The sequence below is a fragment of the Mixophyes fleayi genome, chromosome 3 (genome assembly GCF_038048845.1).
Source record: "Mixophyes fleayi isolate aMixFle1 chromosome 3, aMixFle1.hap1, whole genome shotgun sequence".
Taxonomy (NCBI): Eukaryota; Metazoa; Chordata; class Amphibia; order Anura; family Limnodynastidae; genus Mixophyes; species Mixophyes fleayi.
In genome coordinates this window covers 303570278-303589250 of record NC_134404.1, presented here as the reverse complement: position 1 = coordinate 303589250, position 18973 = coordinate 303570278, and the positions used below count along the sequence as shown (strand labels likewise).

The following is an 18973-nucleotide window of genomic DNA, read 5'->3' as shown; positions in this document are numbered from 1 at the left end:
ATATTAAGGAGAGTGGGTTGGACCTATGTTTATGAGAAGGCAGCCTATCAATTCACTAGGAAATGGTGACATCACTGAAGTATAAGGAACTCCATGACTACCTATTGGCTCATTCCACAAAATGGCTGCCTTCACAGCGTCAGGGCGTTGGTTTTAAGATCATTTTAAACTTTGATTTTCTATTCAATGACTTCCAAACTGCTTTCGACATACCTATATTCATGCTTTAATTTATGGTGAGTTTAAAAATGTAACAGTGATTTTTCATTTCTGCATGAAGTATCTATGAATAGAGTCGCAATGCTAACAAGTTGGCATCTATCCATTCTTATCTAACATGTCCCTCTTGGGCGATTTGGCAGTATGGGGCATTCTAAACATAAACATATAAGGGATATCGGTAAAACCGCATTCCATGCGATAGGTATTTTATACCGTTATATCACTGTAACTAAGAGGGAATCGTCTTTCCTCTCTCCAGGACTCAGTCAATGTATGAAGCACACACCACTTTCAGAGTCATAAAAACAATAGTCAGCGGAAAATACGTTTTGATATTTTTCCACACATAAACCTTTCAGATATGACTGTTCCAATTAAATAAAAATGTAAATTTAATGATAGAAAGTGATGAGCTTGACAAGCAAGGGGCAGAAACCGGTACTTAATAGCTTCATTTGCTATAATAACAAAGAGAAACTGGATCTTTACAGATGAAAGCTTTTTCTTCATGGGTAAAGTGCAATTGGGAGTTTTCAAAAACCAATGTTGAAAAATATATGAAAATGGATCATCTCCGGGGTCTCGTTTTATAAACAAGTTGAGCTGGAGGAATCCGTGCTTGAATAATTACCAATATGGTTAGTACCTTCTGATTTAGTTCTAAGAGGCTGTTCGCTTGAGGCATGAATTCAGGAAAAGGCTTAACCCAATGTATGCCACTGGCAAGTTGGCATCCAGTGGGGTTAATGCTGCAGGGTTTGAAAGCAGCAAGGAAAGTATGATAGCAAAGTATGGATCTGTGGGAGATAGAAACAGGTAGTCATAGAGTTATGTCCCTGCAGGACCATTATAAGATTGCTCTTGATAAAACTGTCCTGTAACATCTGCTTTCAAAATGTAGATATTTTACTATGATCATCTGTATCCATATTATATTAGTTTTAAGAGGACACTATTAATCCAATGTAATAACATTATACAGCTTGACATAGCCAAGTGAAAATGTAAAAATGCAGATCTCACCACGAGCTGCAGTGATTTTTGTTTATTTAAAAACCAAAAGTAAACAATTGTAAATAAAACTCAATATATATATTCTATCCATTCATATCTTAACTTCTTTAAACCTATGAATGTTTCTCTTTTTTCCTTTGCAATATTTTCTAACAAAATAAAAACTGCTCAGCAGACACAAACTAACACCCTGATCACCTGTAATCATTGTGCATTACTATTTCAAGGGCAAAGAACAACAACAATTAAAGCAATATAGAAAGCTGGAACAAAACAACAGTATACGTCCTATACATTGAATTTATATACATTTTTTATTTATTATTTTAAGTAGATTGGAACTTTCTAATGTTAGGCTATCCCTCTCACATAGGATTTCTCAACGATTGATGAATAGGATAATCTATGTAATGGTAAAAGTTATATTTCTAGCCACCACGGTCCACCTCTACCGGATGCGCCCCTGGTTTTCTTTCACCCATCCATTGGGTACATTTTACATTACCGTGTCTTTCACAACATTTTGGTGAATGGATTTGCCTCCTCTAAATATATCTGGAAGCATGTAGCAGAATTCAGAAGAAACGTAAACACGCAGAGGGCATTTTAATCATATGATTTCTGGCCCTGGATAATGTACACTTTATAAACTCATTTGGCAACAAATTGGTTAAAGGTTTTTTTCCAGCAAAGATGGCAGCACTTGATTAATGGCTGGGTCTTCCTTGGCTCTACAGCACCGAGGCCCCAGGTCTGATCTGACAAACATCCCCTTCGTTTACAGCCAATCAGCAGATGTAAGCACATAGGGCCTGTCAGGTTGACATATCATGTCTGCGACAGTGTCAGCGAGTATTAATGTTCAATTATGTGTCCTAGAAATAACCCTCGCCTTTATTCATTGTGTAACTGCGCGCGTGGCACAGCGGTAATTCAAACGACAAGGGCAGAAATGCCCGCAATAACCAAGTAGCTGTGAGCTGACTTTCCAACATTGGAATGACATTGCCTTGCGGTCCTGAATGGAGGACTTTTATTTTGTATTTATTTATTTATTTATTTTAGAAAGGCATGTTTGGGTGGCCCTGGAGACTTCCACGGACACCCTCCAATCTTCCCCCTCTGTGTTTACATGTCAATAACTGTTATATGCTGATCTCCCTATGGGTTTCTGTTTTCTATATCAGCTGCCATTATTAAAATGTATCGCCTTTGGGGTGTGAAATGAAAATACAGAGTTTGTTCATTTACATACCATCATATATACAATTTATCGCAAACCCCAAACTACTCTGACCTGGTAAGTCTATTAGAGTATTAAAACTGTACATACATAGCAGCATAAAACGTTAAAGGAAATAATTTGATCTAACTTTATTTTATCACTCTAACTTTATCTTTCTTGTTGTAACTGAGGTTTGGAAGGAAGTCTTTACATTGTAATTCCTGTGTTCTGGTTGAGCTATAAGTTTTAGGAACATTGTATAAGAATCAGTATCAGCTCAGAGATAGCAGGACAGCATACACTCTTTGTTTGTTTGGGTAACCTCCTTTTCACAACATAAGTCCTTTGGGTTTAAATAACTGAAAGGCCATTAATTTATCCTCTTGTCTCCTAATGTTTATTTAAAGGTGAAACTAAACATCATCAATCTATTTCCTGGTTAAACAAACCCACAAGTGTGGATTCTAGCAATATACGTCCACATGTGTAGTAAACTATTGTAGGCAGTCTTATGATACCCCTAGAGTTACATGTTATTACTACCATCGTCTTATTTATAGATCATACACATATTCATAAAGCCTGAGAAACATACTGTTTCTGGTGAAAAACAAACATTTGAGTGAAATGATAAATCATTCAAAAGAGCTCTGCGCTGAGAACGCTTTTATAAACCAAATACAAAATTGTAAGATTTTAGGGCAAGGTTATCGAGTACATAGTATCTTGCTTATAGAACAGATAGATTGTTAGCTTTAATAATGATTTCAATTTTCAGTTTTAGATTGTGGTTAATGATGTGGTAAATTATCATGGCCTAAATTAAAAATACAGCTATGAGAAGTATAGCTTTAGGAACAACAGTTTTGATAATCTATGAAATAATGTAACTTTTCTTTCCAATGGAGTGAGTTATACCCACAACATTTTGCCATAGGTCTCATTTGAATTAAAGATGCCCATTTTTCAGACATTTCAAGAAAACTTCTGGTGGATGTCATCACATTCTAGGAAGTATATTTAATGCGGGTGTGAATAAGTGGACATGTTGCCTATAGCAACCAATCAGATTCTAGTTATCATTTATTTAGTACATTCTACAAAATGACAGCTAGATTCTGATTGGTTGCTATAGGCAATATCTTCACTTTTTCAAACCCGCAGTGTAGTAAATATACCCCCAGGACTTTGGGCCTCAGCAAGAGGATTTTACAACAGCCTTGTTATGATTCACAGGGGCCTATCATATTTGTAATTGATGCTTTCAAGGCAAGGACGAGTTTTGGGGGGGGCATTAAGTCTCAATAAAGACTAAAGTAAGAGTCATTTCAATAGGCTTTGTCTTTTATCTGTGTTTCCCTGCATAATGCCTTTCTAGATGGCAGAACTAGTCAATGCTGATAAGTAAATGTATTTAGCTGGTCCCGGATATGTTTGTGAACTCACCCTCCTGATCTCCATGCTCAGTACTGCACCCAGGACCCTTTAAAATCAATTTTCAGGACTCCTGCTGTCAAATTTTCCAGATGGGAGCGCATTTTCCCTTTTTTTCCAACATGTACAAATGTGATGCTGATTGATGTGTACATATTTATATTGTAATTCTGAGAGCAGTTTCCCCATTACTTATCAATGCAAACTGGAAGTAAAGAAAAAAGTAGGCATCCTGCCAAGTCAGTGACAGCACAGCATGTCTTACCCAGGTTGCCATGGGTGACTAGTGAGCTGGCATCCTGGAGATGTAGCACAGAACAGCCCCTGACTAATGACTTCTGGATTCCAAATGACCTTTGATCCTTAATGTCCCAGACAAAACAGATGACCTAGTTAAAAAGGCACCATGGTCCCGCAAGATTAGAGTTAACATAACAAATAAAAACTAGCAAACCTACACAGAATGCCGATTGTCTTGTGTATTTTACACTGGACAACATAATGGCTACCATAATGCGGTAGGTCTTCATTAACATAAATGAAAAGACATGCTGACTTAAATCAAACTTAGAATAGAACACATAAACCATAGAAAATGTTCCTACCCCATAGATATATCTCAATATCTCATATACATTGACGGATGTCACAGAATTTTGAAACAGCAAAATAATGTTGGCTGTACTTTAGGAATTACTCCACTAAAACAATAGGCGTTTTTAAAATGTTCAGACTTATGGAGCATTTATATAAAATAATCCCATAACATCCCAAGCTGTCTCAATCTTGGTACAGAATGGGGCATTAAAACACCAGTGCGGAAAGCTACTGGTGCTCAGTGTTTGAAGTCCATGGTGATATCAGGAGACTGATACAGCTACGGGAAGATCCTGTGTAACAAATTTCTACAGTTCAAATAGTTTAAAAAAGAAGGAAAATTAGCTAGAATGTAAGGTCTTTGGGATAGAGAGATTCCCCCATTTTGGGTTTTTTATGTAGGTGACATTTGTGGCAATAAATATATGAGCATGCATCGAGTAGCAAAGGAGCATAAGGAAGATAGACTACACATCAACAAGTAATGCCAAGGTGGGACATAGGGGTCTATTTATCACTATCATTCTGTCTCGCTGTGACACAGAATGAGTACCATCGCTATTTAACATGCTGGGCCTCATTGGCGGGCCCTAATGAAATTATTCTTACTAAATGATAGATCAAAATCTTTAGGAGTATGTGATCAATCACTTCCTTCTGTAGCATGCGCATAGTGGTGGGACCCAATGGAGAATCCAGTGAAGCCTCTCCTGCAATGCTGAACCCCATTAAAGGTCTATGGGGACTGCAGTAACCAGCAGAAAGAAAGTAAGTTACGGTGGGAGAAATTTCTGGTTTCTCCTGTTTTAACCCCTTGGTAAACTCTGAGAAGAGTAGAAATAGACCTCATAGTTCCAAAGTAATTAATACGTGCCCACTCTCCCGGAATGTCTGGGAGACTCATGAATTCCTGGTACGCCTCCTGGACTCCTGGGAGAGCAGGCAAGTCTTCCTCACCCTACCCGTTGGGTGTAAAAATGACGGGAATCGGGTCATTTGGGTTCCACCCCAGCGACAAAATGCCACAGGGTTGATTGCCCCCCCACCACCATCACTAAGAACCACAGTTCCACATGGGCAGCCACATGAGGATCACTGGTTGTAACTATTCATATATTGCACATCGTTTCTGATATTAAAGACAACTGGCTATTGCTCTCTAACAAAGAAAACGTTGATACAGTGGCATCTCTAGTAGGCTATCTGCATGATAATATAATAACTTCATCGTTGACTATTGTCACCATAGTGATGAAGCTGTACCTAGGAAAATGTCAAGGCTCCCTCATTGCACAGGTCAGTAATATATCGCCCTGTCCAGATAGCCCTCAGCAGAATCCTCTCTAGCACCCTGCACACAGGGTGATCCAGTCCTGATAAATTACAGTCTGTCCTGCTGCATCATTTCACAGGCAGTGCCAATAATATTCTTCTGTGTTCGTGACTAAATCTCCCTTAGATCACATGAGAACAGCTTTAGAAATTAATGAAATTCCAGCAGGAATGAAAAAAAAAAATCACAGCATTACAATAAAAGCATGTGACCGGCCTGTTTGTCTATTAATTTTCAGGCTTCGGTATAATCTAAATGTAGTTCACATGACAGAGGATGCTGGAAATCAAACAGCTATTTCAACAACAACAAAAAAACATAATGAAAGCATTTTTATTGTTATTATGAAATATTTGGCAGGTCTCCATGGGGGAGCTATTTACACTGACATTGTTCAGTGGTTGCTAAACTGCTTGTTCATGTCATGGTAACTAGCAAAGGCACAGCACCATCCCCCATGTTATAGATGTTTAGGTTTATATAGTATGGAGTTAAAAAGCATTATGCCCAGTGGCGGATCCAGGGGGGGGGGGGGGGCGATCGGGGCGATCGCCCCCCCTAGCAGGGGCTTGCTGCCGGCGGCTGTACACTATGTGCAGATCCGTTCAGCAGAGAGAGTTAGGGAGAGAGTCCTGCCCAACTGCTCTGATTGACACAATCAGAGCAGCCGGGCAGGACTCTCTCGCTAACTCTCTCTGCTGAACGGATCTGCACATAGTGTGTAGCCGTTAGCAGCCTTAGGTGTCAAAAAGGGGGCGGGGCTAAATCGCCCCCCCCCCCCCTAAATCGCCCCCGGTACAATTGACTTCTGGATCCACCCCTGATTATGCCACAAGCAGGGACAGCTACTCAATGAGTAAAGTAAGGTCAGAGGACTGTACAAGTTTAGCCATGTGTACAATAAACACATGTGTAATGTCAGATATCATATATGTTTGACAGAACGAGAATAATGTCATTTTGCAACTATTTTGGACAAGTAGAATCACTAAACAAAGGTATTTTATGAATTATTTAACCTCGTTTAAAGTAGGAAAAGGCACCAGATTTGGGGCTACTATTCGACATTATTATATATTATTATATCATTCTTGCCTACTTTTCTGAGCTTTCATCCGGGAGATGAGAAGGTGAGCTCCATTAAGTCAGTTTAGTTGAGACTTAATGACGCGACTCTTATCATTTCGCTCCGCCCACTGCGACACAATGCAAAACGCATAAAATGATTGCTGTACAGTGATAAACGTGAATCGCTACCATATCACATTCTGGCAGGGCATCAGGGAGATTCCCAGACTCGCTCAGGACCCCGGGAGATTGCCCACTATTTCCCACAATCCTTCAGTTTTCTCAGGATTTAAGGCTATGAAAGGACTGATAAATAGGCCCCTATGTGCTATCAAAATGTATCTGTCTACTGTTATGATCTGTGACCAGATTTCAAGTTGTAGTTTAGTCAGTGATCAGGATAAAATTCATGGTTTGAAGTTATATTTTATTACCTGTGTTGTGTACACACATAATTAAGTTTTAGGATTGCATTTCCACAGACTCTTCACACCGGTCCACTATATGAATAACAATATGTAACTATATTCTTGTGACCCTTATAAGACTCTCTTAAAGCGTATCCGTGCATAGTGGAGGCAGCCATTTTCTGGGCTTGGTCAATGTTCATGAAAATACAGCCAATCAATCCACTAGGAACTTGTGACATCACTGAGAAATTATGAAAAAAACATCGTATTTCTCTCAGTGATGTAACTAGTGTCTAATTAATTAATAGGCTGCTTTCTAATGAATACTGGTTCAGCCCACTAAATGGTACACTGTAAAATTGACTTCTCTCAAAACAATAACTTAAAAAAAAACCCACAATAAACAAACAGACCTCTGTGAACACATTTCCAACACTAAATACAGTTTTAATCACAATACGCTAATTCAGCTTGCAGCTAATTATTTTCCTGAGGTACAATATTGCAGAATATTTCTTGGCCTGCACACTCTGTCAGCTCTCCAGCATTAATACTTAAATGGTTCATATGCACCACATCTGTCATTCTGTCCTGAAGTCTATGAGGCACAACCAAGGCTCTGCAAGCCTATTGATTTCCCTTGCATTTGCTTTAATTTACTTAACCATTGACAAATACATGAGCACATAAAGGGTAACTGTCCATTACCACCTTGTACGCAGACATTGTTTTTCTTCCGAATCCTGTTAATATTTCCCAAGAAATACAATGTGTTTATCGTGTAAAAATGAATTATGAAAAGGCTCGCACCTGTTTTTGTGCGCTAAGTACTGCACTGAGGTATTCTATAATGTACTTAAAGATTGAATAAATATGAAGGCCTTATTACATCTGTGTGCGAAGGGTGGTAAATTAGGCCCTAATTACATTAACAGGGAGGCTGGCTTCCCAGCTTAAATTTTACATGAGCGCTCGGTATAAATCCAAAGGCACTGCTGTGGTTTCTTTACGAGCTAGTGATTATAGCAACTTCCTATGTGGTCACTAAATATTCTGTTTACAAATAAACGAAGAAGCTTTGAGCCAACTTGCCTGGGTAATAATCAGTTATTTTATCTCTCCCATTTTTTTTTTTTCTCTTTTTACAGACCCTCGCCACACAAGCGCAGCAACAATCAGGAGGCCTGGTTTCAACTAATTACTCTATCACATAATTTCACAAATTGCCTTTTCACAGGGGAGCCAAGTGCAAAATAGGCTCACAGTGGGATTTCAGACAGCAGCTTTCATTTACTACTCATTTCTTGTTAAATTAAACAAGAAAGAAGTGGAGTAGAGAAAAAAAAGAATGCTTGCAAATGAGGCGGGCAATTGTAGATCATAATCATACCATTCAAGACAAAGGACTCTGTGACACTGTGTATTTTTTTAAAGGTTGTCTGAATATCCCAACTCTTATAAAGCTTTTGTGCAGGAGGTGAGAAAAACATGCACTTTCACACTAAGAACAAAAAAGCTGAATGCTGTTCAAACTTGAAACTAAAATAACTGTTAAAGCACTTAAGTGCTTTCTTTGTAAGAAAAAAACAAGTAAAGACTGAACATTGCTCTACTGCTTTATTGCTAACAGGCTGACAGAACATTCCAAGTTTGTTTCAGTATTTTTAGTGCATAAGACCAGAATTATTATGCAAGGGCATCAATTTATTTTGTGTCAGTTGTTCGAAACTGCAGAGGTCTAAGAACTCTGTAAACAGTGTTCCCTACTACATGGCTAAAGCTCAATAACCCATTATTGTTGGGCAGCACGGTGACTCAGTGGTTAGCACTTCTGCCTTACAGCACTGGGGTCATGGGTTCAATTCCCGACCATGGCCTTATCTGTGTGGAGTTTGTATATGTTCTCCCCGTGTTCGCGTGGGTTTCCTCCGGGTGCTCCGGTTTCCTCCCACACTCCAAAAACATACTGGTAGGTTAATTGGCTACTGACAAAATTGACCCTGGTGTGTATGTGTGTATTTAGACTGTAAGTCCCAATGGGGCAGGGACTGATGTGAGTGAGTTCTCTGTACAGCGCTGTGCAATTAATGGCGCTATATAAATAAATGGTGATGATGGTAATGATATTGTTCTGGGGGAAAAATGGGCATTGTGGCTCCTATGTTGCAAAAGAGGACAGCCCTTCCGAATTATTCATCTTCAAACCTGGGATATAAAGTGTAACATTTAAGAGAATTGATATCTGCATCTAACTTATTTAAGCTCTTTGTTCGCACTGTAAATAGTCATGAATTTCCTAAATAAAATCACTATGTGGAGCACTTAAATTATTTATTCTGCCCTTGATAACCATCCAACCCATGGAGAATATGTTGGAATGAAATAATGAATGAGCGATTTTCTTTCTCACTGCAACTGCCATATATTGTCTGGTAATTGGAAGTATGTGATATTTGCCAACAAACACTTGAACTTTTAAGAGGTAAGAACAGAATTTATTCAACTTAAGCCATTATAAAATGATAGTCATAAAACGTTTTATGTGGTTGTTTTAACACTTTTTACAATGCCGACCTTTGCTTTAGTCTTGGCGTATTCTGCATGAACTTCAATGCTGAAAGACTGTTAACCCAAATGTGCTTGTAATTAAGTGAGGCCTTATTGTCTTATAGTGGGACTATTCCTGTTTTCTTAGATAGGCTCTTTAATTGATTGGTGAATTTTGTACTATATATTGAATTGTGGGGTTTTCCTACAGAGCTAGTTAGAAAAGTTGGACTCCAATATATACTAACTATAATCCTACCTCAGCAGACAGACTTTATTTCCTTTGTTTCATCAATGTCAAAATCATTACTGATAAGTAACCCTACTCCTAAATCCATTTTAGGCTGTGCTTTTTCCCTTTGGACTCCAAAATATCACGCAGAACATTTGTCAACGTAATAAACGTTATTGTCGAGACCCTCAATTCACAGTACTAGACTGTGCCTGGGTCCACCAGGTGACTTGGTGTTACCATTGCTCTATGAACTAATGAAAAGTAAAAAAGTGAGTGCTCCACTTATGTACAAACTAATACAGTGTAGACAAACACAAATGAATTACACATGTAATATTAAAAGTCTCAGGAGAGATGAAATAAAAGATAGTAGAATTGACAGAAGAAATACTAAACAAAAAACATAGTTAAGAAATGAACCCATACCTCTCCGTATGGTTAGCCACATAACATAAATATGTAAAATGATGTAACTTATACAACATGTAAGAATGCATATAAGGAAAGTGAGCCCCAACATATTGGCATTGGCAATATGTTGGGGCTCATTAGCCAATGTGTTGGCCAATGCCAACATATTGGCATTGGCCAACACATTGGCCAATGAAACAGTATATATGTGAGCATCAGAGCAGACCATCAAATCAAAACAAGAATACTGTCCATGGAAGCAAAGGTAAGTGGGCATAATTGCGATGTAGGAGAGATATCCAGCATGCAATGAGGTAGTTTACAAAGGAGTGTGCCCTTTTTTAATCAAGCATCCCTTTTTATATTTATTTTAATTATCTATTTATTTGAGCACAAAGACGGTTGCAGATTTTCTACAGTATTTTGCTGTTTCCTAATACGGTAATAAATAAATATATAAACTAAAACCCGAATGTAAATACATGGGCGCTCTGTCAAACTCTCAAGTTCCTCCAACTGTTTTCAGTTTACACCAAATCTTTAGTTACTGGGAAGTGACTGCACAATGAATCTATACTGGGAACTCTTTCTCTTGAAATAATCTGCAGAAAATTTTCAAAGGGTCGCCTTATGGCTTTAGTAAAAGGATACTGAAAATAATAAAACATAATGTGGCATGACATGAAAGTGCCCAGATTTGCATTTTCCATGGTTTTATCATACTAAGTTGGAAATCAGGTAGTGTCAATTAAGGGCTCTGCATAATGTATAGTTATTTGAAACTCTCCCCTGATCGACTAAGTAATAGTGACAAATGGGGAGAGAATTTCATGGCAGTTACTGCTTCTAAGAAGACCTGAGTTTAACCTCTCAGGGCATTAACTAGCAGGAAATGAGCAACCTGAAGGTCATTGTTGGTACTAGAGGGTTTTTTTTCTGTGGCATTTTGCAAGTCTTTGCACTTACCATACAGTCATCAATATAATATTTTCTATTGCAAGTATTGTAGTGATTTTGCAAGACCTGCATTTGGTACAGAACTTTTATTATAGTATATGTCTTATTTTTCAGTACTTTGTTAAACTATTGCAATAACTGAGCACTGAAAAATCACTTGATACACAGCTGCTGAAACTGCACATGAATGAACCATTGTGGCTGTTTGTGCATAACTTTACTGCCTATTCTTCACTAACTCAGCAAAGATATATATATATATATATATATATATATATATATATATATATATATATATATATATATATATATTATATTTTGTGCAAAACTGCATGTTTGACCATCCATGTTTCATTTATATTATCCCAGTGTCTATGATGAGTAAATATAATGTTGGATGTGTTAAAAAATAACAATTATTTCTATAGCTGGTTTCTTTCACTGTCTGGCTATTCTATAAGATTGTGTTTACCTTCTTTCATAAAGATAGGATGCGGTGGGCGTCAGGGGAGGGCTGGCAATTTTTAGCCCGGGGGGCAAGACTTAACTCAGCAGCCTATTAGGAACATTTTAAAGGAAATAAATGCAGGTGGCCCAGTGACCCAGCCCACTATGAGACTGGACGGGGGGCAGATGGTCCCCTGCTGCCCAGATCAGCCTGCCCCTCGTGGGCGTGAACCAAGGCAACAAGGAAGAGGCCAAGGGGGCAGTCTAGTAACATTTTCTTGGCCTACTTGCAGTCTGTTATGCCAAAATATTAGGACAGATTTGAAATTATACCTTATCTGCATTTAGATTGGATCCCACTAATAAACCCTATACCACACAACACAGCAGAGTCTATCCAGGCTCTCAGTGACGCTGAAGGCCATGAAAAAGCCTAAAATGGGCTGTATTCAGGGGCAAACACAGGATTTGCAGAGGGGGGTTTCCACACCACGCCGCCAGTGGGCATGACCAGCATGCATGGGGGTGTGGCTATAATTTTAGACAGTGTTTGGCTGTTCTCCAACTCTACCTATCCCCATGATATACATGGGCAATGCTGCGTGCACTACTGTTGGGTAAATGCAGCTCTCTCTTTTCGAGCAGAGCCGTGTGAATTGGGGGCAGTGTCCAGCCACCTAAATTATACAGTGCCCCAGGCTTGGAGGGGGGTTTCGAGGCACTAGGAAACCTCCCCTTTTTGTTTGCCTATGGTATTGAGGTCTTAGTCCCACAACTGGGCAGCTCTGTGTGTCGTCAGATGGATAAACAAATCAAAGAATGACACTTCACAAAAATATATTTATATAGAGTCTAGGAAGTTTCTTCCTACAGTGGATTTCTTTTTATCTAGAGATGTTCAATATCTCTCTGTGATCCAGTTACTTGACTACATATAGTCATGATGGGTATTTCAATAAATAATTCAGAGATTAGATACTTGAAGGATATTAACAAATAGGACAAGGATAATAAAGATAGGCTTTTTGCCACCACCTCTTTCTAAGAATAAACTCTTGTGTGGTTCACGGCTTGAAACACTAATTGGTTCATTGAGTACATGAAATATCTTTGAATCAGCAATACCTGTACATTCAATGAACCACTCAGAACCAATTCAAACAATGCACTATGCTTTATTAGCCCCTAGGGAGCGTACAGGAAGAAATTATTACACATTGTTAATTTCCTTTGGTAGTAGGAAACAAGCAACATAACTCTAACTATTACCTTAAGTAAACATTTATATAGTGATAATAGTACAAATAAGTTAAAGCTTATACTATAAATGTTCAACAGGATTGCTTATACTATATTTTAGTACTTTTTTGCCATAAATGTGCATGTATTTAATGGTAAATTATGATGTAAACAGTGGCCTAGCTTTGTTCATATTACACTACTGACAGCTGTTATACAAACACAGCATTCTAGAATGGAAAGTAAGATTTTGTTTACTGTAGATGTTGAATTAAATATTTTTTATGTATATATATATATATATATATATATATATATATATATATATATATCTTGTTTTACTCAGCATGTTGTGCTACCTTATATCATTTATCTCCTCAGCCATTCTCAATATCTTAAAAAGGGCACCAGTTGTGTACACACCGTGGAAGCAGCCATGACTGGTCATGAAGTCACTGGTTTCCTATTAATTGTCAGACTGTATTTTCGTCTATATTTTAAAAAATTGGAGGAGCTGACAAAATGACTGCCTTCGCTGTATCGCTCCTTATTAGCTGATTGTGATAATAATTAATTTGACTTTGTATGTAAAGTTTGTTTCAAAGTTACTGCAGGGAGCCAAAATAAAATACAGAGGACAAAAGCTTCTCAGCACTAATAACATATAATGTCAAGCACCTTAAATGACAATCCATTCTGTAAATATTATCCCTAATGCGCTTGGTTTTCTGTGTATTGTTGCCTCTTCTGGGAATCCCAGTAGCATTTTTCTGGCTTTGTACCTGGGTGGGGGAAGGGCAGCTATGTGTGCAATGATTGTGGCAATGAACTACAACTCCCATCAGCCACTGAACGTATGTCTCCAATAAAAGCACTAATTGCTCTATGTCTTTCCCATGTGACATCATCACTAAGCTGCCTGCTGGCGTAAGCTGGTGTTGGAATCCTGCGCAGTCTGCACAGAGCTAAAAGCTGTAGAGAAGCACAGAGCATTGCACATACCCCTTTAGGCAGGACTTATTGATCAGAATATGAAGAGAAATTGTTAGACCATACATGCCAACTTCTAAGAAGTCATGTGACATGGGGCAGGAGGAGGGCGTGGTGACATTTCAGAGCTTAATGATGCAATTAAACCCCGCCCCCTCCATTCACTGCCGTTAATTCCGGCAAATTTCTGGAGTTTTGCCTACTCTTCCGGGAGTCCGGGAGGACTCCCCGAATTTCGGAAGCCTCCCGGGAATTCCGGGAGAGTAGGCAGGTATGTGTTAGACTGCTATTTCTGGAACGCACAAGCACTTCCACTGACAGGCCAGTGTGATATGTAGTATATGTAGAATATGTATTAGCAGACAATTTGGATATTTTCATGGAAGGTAAAGTTAAAATCCCTCCTTTGGAAACTCTGCACTTGCCCTTGAGAAGGTAAGATGGAGGGAGGAGGAGAGACAGACCTTTCAAATTATACACAGAAGTGTCTGTTACCCAGAGCAACCAAACAAAACTATGCAATTTAGGTATTGTATATATAACTTCCAAAGTGACACTCACAGGTACCACGTTATATTAGTAAATATGTATGTTTGGGCCTAACACATTTAATTATAGCCCCTTGTTGAAAAATGGAATTCACCTTTAAGTTCTGTCATAGTAGCATAATTTTTACAATATACATTTGCTAAGCCTGTATATTACGCTAAGTGTATAATTAAAAAAAAATTGACAAGACTTTCTCAACCAAATATCTCTAAGTATAAAACAATTCATATTATAACACCACGCATTACCAGGAAATTGGCACTGATGAGTCACTGATAGAGAACTGCTAGGAATGAACTCACCGTTAGATGTTGGAAGAGCCATGCCCTCATGATGTTTGTGGCTACTTTGGGAAAGATACCGCGCTTTTTATGACGTTTTTTGTCTTTGTCTGGGTCATCGTCGTCCCCTGTGCTTGGTGAGGCTACACTGTTGTCTAAACCATCGCCTGTAAAAATACAAATAATTTATATCTTGGTTACTATTGTCTTTGCATGAAGACTACATGTTATCATAGAATCTTGAGATAGATTTATCAAACCTTCCAAAAGGAATAGTTTAGGCGTTGCCAATAGCACCATAGCAACCATCAGATTCTAGCTATCTTTTTATAATACATTCTAGAAAATAATAGTTAGAACCTGACTGGTTGCTATAGGCACATATCCTCTTTTCTTTTTAGGAGGTTTGATAAATCTACCCCTGAATCTCAAAATTAAAGGCTTTCATATTTCCTTATATTGTTGATAGTAAAATTGTCACTTTACAAATTTGTAGTAGACATAAAATACAAATATAGGATTAACAACCTTCCATACATGCATTGTACGGGATACCCACCCTTAATGTCATACTGCCCCCATCCTTCACACAAGATATTGCTGCACATAGTTTGACAGAACAGATGCACTGTGTCACATGAAATGTTGCACCTCACTATCCAATCAGGTGCTTTAATGTGACACTGTGCATTAGTATTACAAGGAGGGGGCTGATTCGCCTACCTGCCCCTATTTTAAACAAGAACCAGCAGAATATCACATGGTTACATAGAGAAAATAAACCCTTTTTATAAAAAAGGAATTATTTTTCCTCTCACTAAAGTCTTAACAAAGAAGTTGTGTTTCCTATTCTCCTATAACTATATCTAATAAAATGAATGGAAGTTGCAATATTGCATATTTGAAACATCATCCACAGACTCTAATGAAACAGCACCCCTAGAGGTTAAGTTTATACATGCTTCGCTTTAACATGCTAAGAGGCTTATTTCTCATGTGACATTTGTAATGTGGCTATTTAACAAAAGCCTTATCCAGGAGATATCTCCTGCGTTAGTCAAATTACAGCAAAATACCGCAGTCCCCATAATACTCTGTGGGGACTGCGTTGTTGGCAAATTTATCAAGCGAGGTTGACCCAGTTGGCTAACACCATTCACCGTTAGCCATTCAATCCTATGGGGAGAGCATCACAGGAGAGGGATCTTCGGATCCCTCTCCAGTACTCTCCGTGGTCTCCCCTGTGTTAATGAACCTAAACTACCTCTGCCCGTGCGCAGTAAATAGTCCAGGTAAGAACCCGGAGTTGTTTTTAGAGAAAAGTAATCACCTGGTCAGCCTCCTTTGGATGCATTGTCCTTACATGACTTTAACAGTAAATTGTCCGTTAATTCATCTGTCATTGCTGCGATGACAGATTATTATTAACAGGGCAAAAGTACGAATTATAGTAAATAGACTCCTACATATTTTGGGACAAATCGTGTTTGAGTTATTCAGAAAGGATAGAGAACGTATGTGTAAAACAAGGATCTCCATAGCAAACAATAACACCTCTACTCTAAGGAGCTCGGTTTATGCTAAACTAATGAAAACACAAATTTCCAGCTTTGCTTTCTTTTGTCAAACAGAAAGTTATTTTTACTATATTACATTTTCTTCAGTTATGTCCCTATTTAACCCTATATGTTACAATTCAACTAATTACAATGTGTACGATAATTTACATCTACACGTGTTTATTGCTTGGATCTCAAGTGCGTAGAAACAAAAACAGCAAAAAAAAAAACCTGCAAATGATATGTAAAGTATCTTCTGGCCAGTATACACACGCTTGTACCAATGCAGCTGGAGACTGGGGTGAACCTACAATCATCACGTACCCAAACTTTCCACGTTAACAATGAGTCGTTCTTGTCTGACTTAACCTATATACATAAAAAAAATCAAAAAAAGATTGCGGTGGATGCTCTAGTACCCTAGTGAAACCCTAACAATGACTTTCAGAAAAGTGAATAGTTCCTCAAACCTGAGCTGTTTGTGCTGGGATTTTTTTCCCCATTCTTTTCTGCAAAACCATGAAAATCTAAAATAGCATCAAAGAGGCATAGATCCGTAGAAGCAAATCATCTGCATTTAACATTTCAATGAGCCAATCTACTTTATATGCTAAAGAGGAGCCGTTTGAAAAGAAATATACATTTGTTGATTAAACAGCAAAACATTTTTTCTTTATTTTAATTTGTCTCGCCCCGTTATTTCCGTTACCTTTAAAAATCTGAAATAATATTAGAATAAGAAACCGTGTCTGTACTTTAAATGCAATAATAATAATAAAAAAGGCAATTGATTATTTATGGAAATATCTACTACAATCTGAAAGAGGTGACTTTTTTATTAAGCTTTGTGCATCAATAGATAATCAAGGCCTTAAAACAGCCTTAGCTCCCATTACCTCAGGCAAAAGAATTCCTGAAAGCATGCCTTAAGGGCACCTGAATTATATACTCCATTAGGAGAGAAAAACCTTTCTGCATTCCGTGTATAACACTCACCAGAAGCTTTCCTGTTTATTTCTGCTTTATGAAAGCAGAAGCATTAAGCACAGAATTTTGTAAGTGAAGACTTATGTAAATACAATGAAGAAAACCTTTCAAGCGAGAGCCAGATCCCCTCCTTCAATCTCTGGCAATGACCTATCCCAAGTAAAAGGTTTCTGTTACATCATTAGGTCAAGCCAAAAACAGCCCAGGCTTAATGCATAGTTTGTTCTTCCTACTGTTTTTAGGCAAATACAGCTACTTTGCTCCCATCTGGGAGGGAAATTACACCGCTGAGCTGTAATCTTAGACAAGATTTTCATTGGAAGCAAATGCGTTGAATCCAGTGTAAATACTGATGCGTGTTCAGAAAAGCCTAAAACAATAAACCTTGCTCTTGTCCAACGCCAGTTAGAGAAACAGAGAGAAGAAAAGCAAACAGCGAGGAGGAATATTTTGTTGGGAAATGTTTTGATAATAGTAGATTGTTAGATTAGGGATTGAAGCATCACCCCGCTCATCTACAGCCTAGCAATGCTCAAGACAGAGGAATTGTCTGGAAATGCTGCACCCCTTATGCGGGACATGCCCTGTCTTAAGCTGGGTACACACTACACGGTTTTTGTCCAATAATCGGCTCAATCAGCCGACATACGACCGCTCGTTCAAAAGTCGGGTCAGTGTGTGTAGTGACACGATGGTCGAAAGTCTGCTAAAATGGACGATTGTCGCCTCATTTGGTTGGTCGTACCGTTTAATATTTTTGTTCCAATCTCGTTTCCGCTGTGTAGTGTGTATAAACTTCCGACCGCTCCACAACAGTGAGTACGAAATTACAGTCATTGCTCACGACAACATGGCTGTAAAAAGTCCCTAAAGGGATGTCCGCTCTTCCCTTTATCGTCCTAAACAAGGCTAGTGTGTATGCAGTCCATAGACCAAGCGATCGGACCATCGATCGCATGTAAAATCGCTCGGCATAAAAAGTTGGTCGAAATTTCTGTAGTGTGTACCCAGCTTTACAAATGCACAGTGGAATCTTGTATGCTGTTATTCATAATATAACCTAGAGGTGAAATGATATAACAACCACATGGTCACAGCTAAAGATCGCATTTGCAAAGCAATAGAGGAAAAAGAATGAGAGAATGTCAGAGACTTCATCCCCGGATTTGACTTCCCCTGCTGCCAAATGAAGGCAAATTATGAAGGCAAACTGAGAAGGTGGAAATAATCACAAAAATGATGCTAGTCCATAAACAGGCGTAGAGCCTCATTAGTATAACAGTAGGCTCCACTGGGTGATTTCTACTCGTTTTGCTGATGCCATGAGGAAGTGCCACAGGGCAACTTTGGCCAGCTGCTAATGGCTTCTGACAGCTTCTTAGCAACTAGTGCTAGCCATGTTGTGGCGTTTGCTAGTGACAGAAACTGAAAATGTCATATTATCTGCCCATGTGTCATGAAGTCCGTG

The 18973-nt window shown here is 38.5% G+C and overlaps 1 protein-coding gene across 4 annotated transcripts in view; it reads right to left on the bottom strand.

The window, feature by feature from the left end:
* Positions 1-18973, bottom strand: part of MEIS1 (Meis homeobox 1) — a 116655-nt gene that overhangs the window by 46045 nt on the left and 51637 nt on the right. For all 4 annotated transcript variants that reach the window (XM_075203916.1, XM_075203918.1, XM_075203917.1 and 1 more), the window contains exon 8: positions 14981-15126. In XM_075203916.1, the coding sequence (XP_075060017.1) occupies positions 14981-15126 (146 nt within the window). The remainder of the gene's footprint in view (positions 1-14980; positions 15127-18973) is intronic.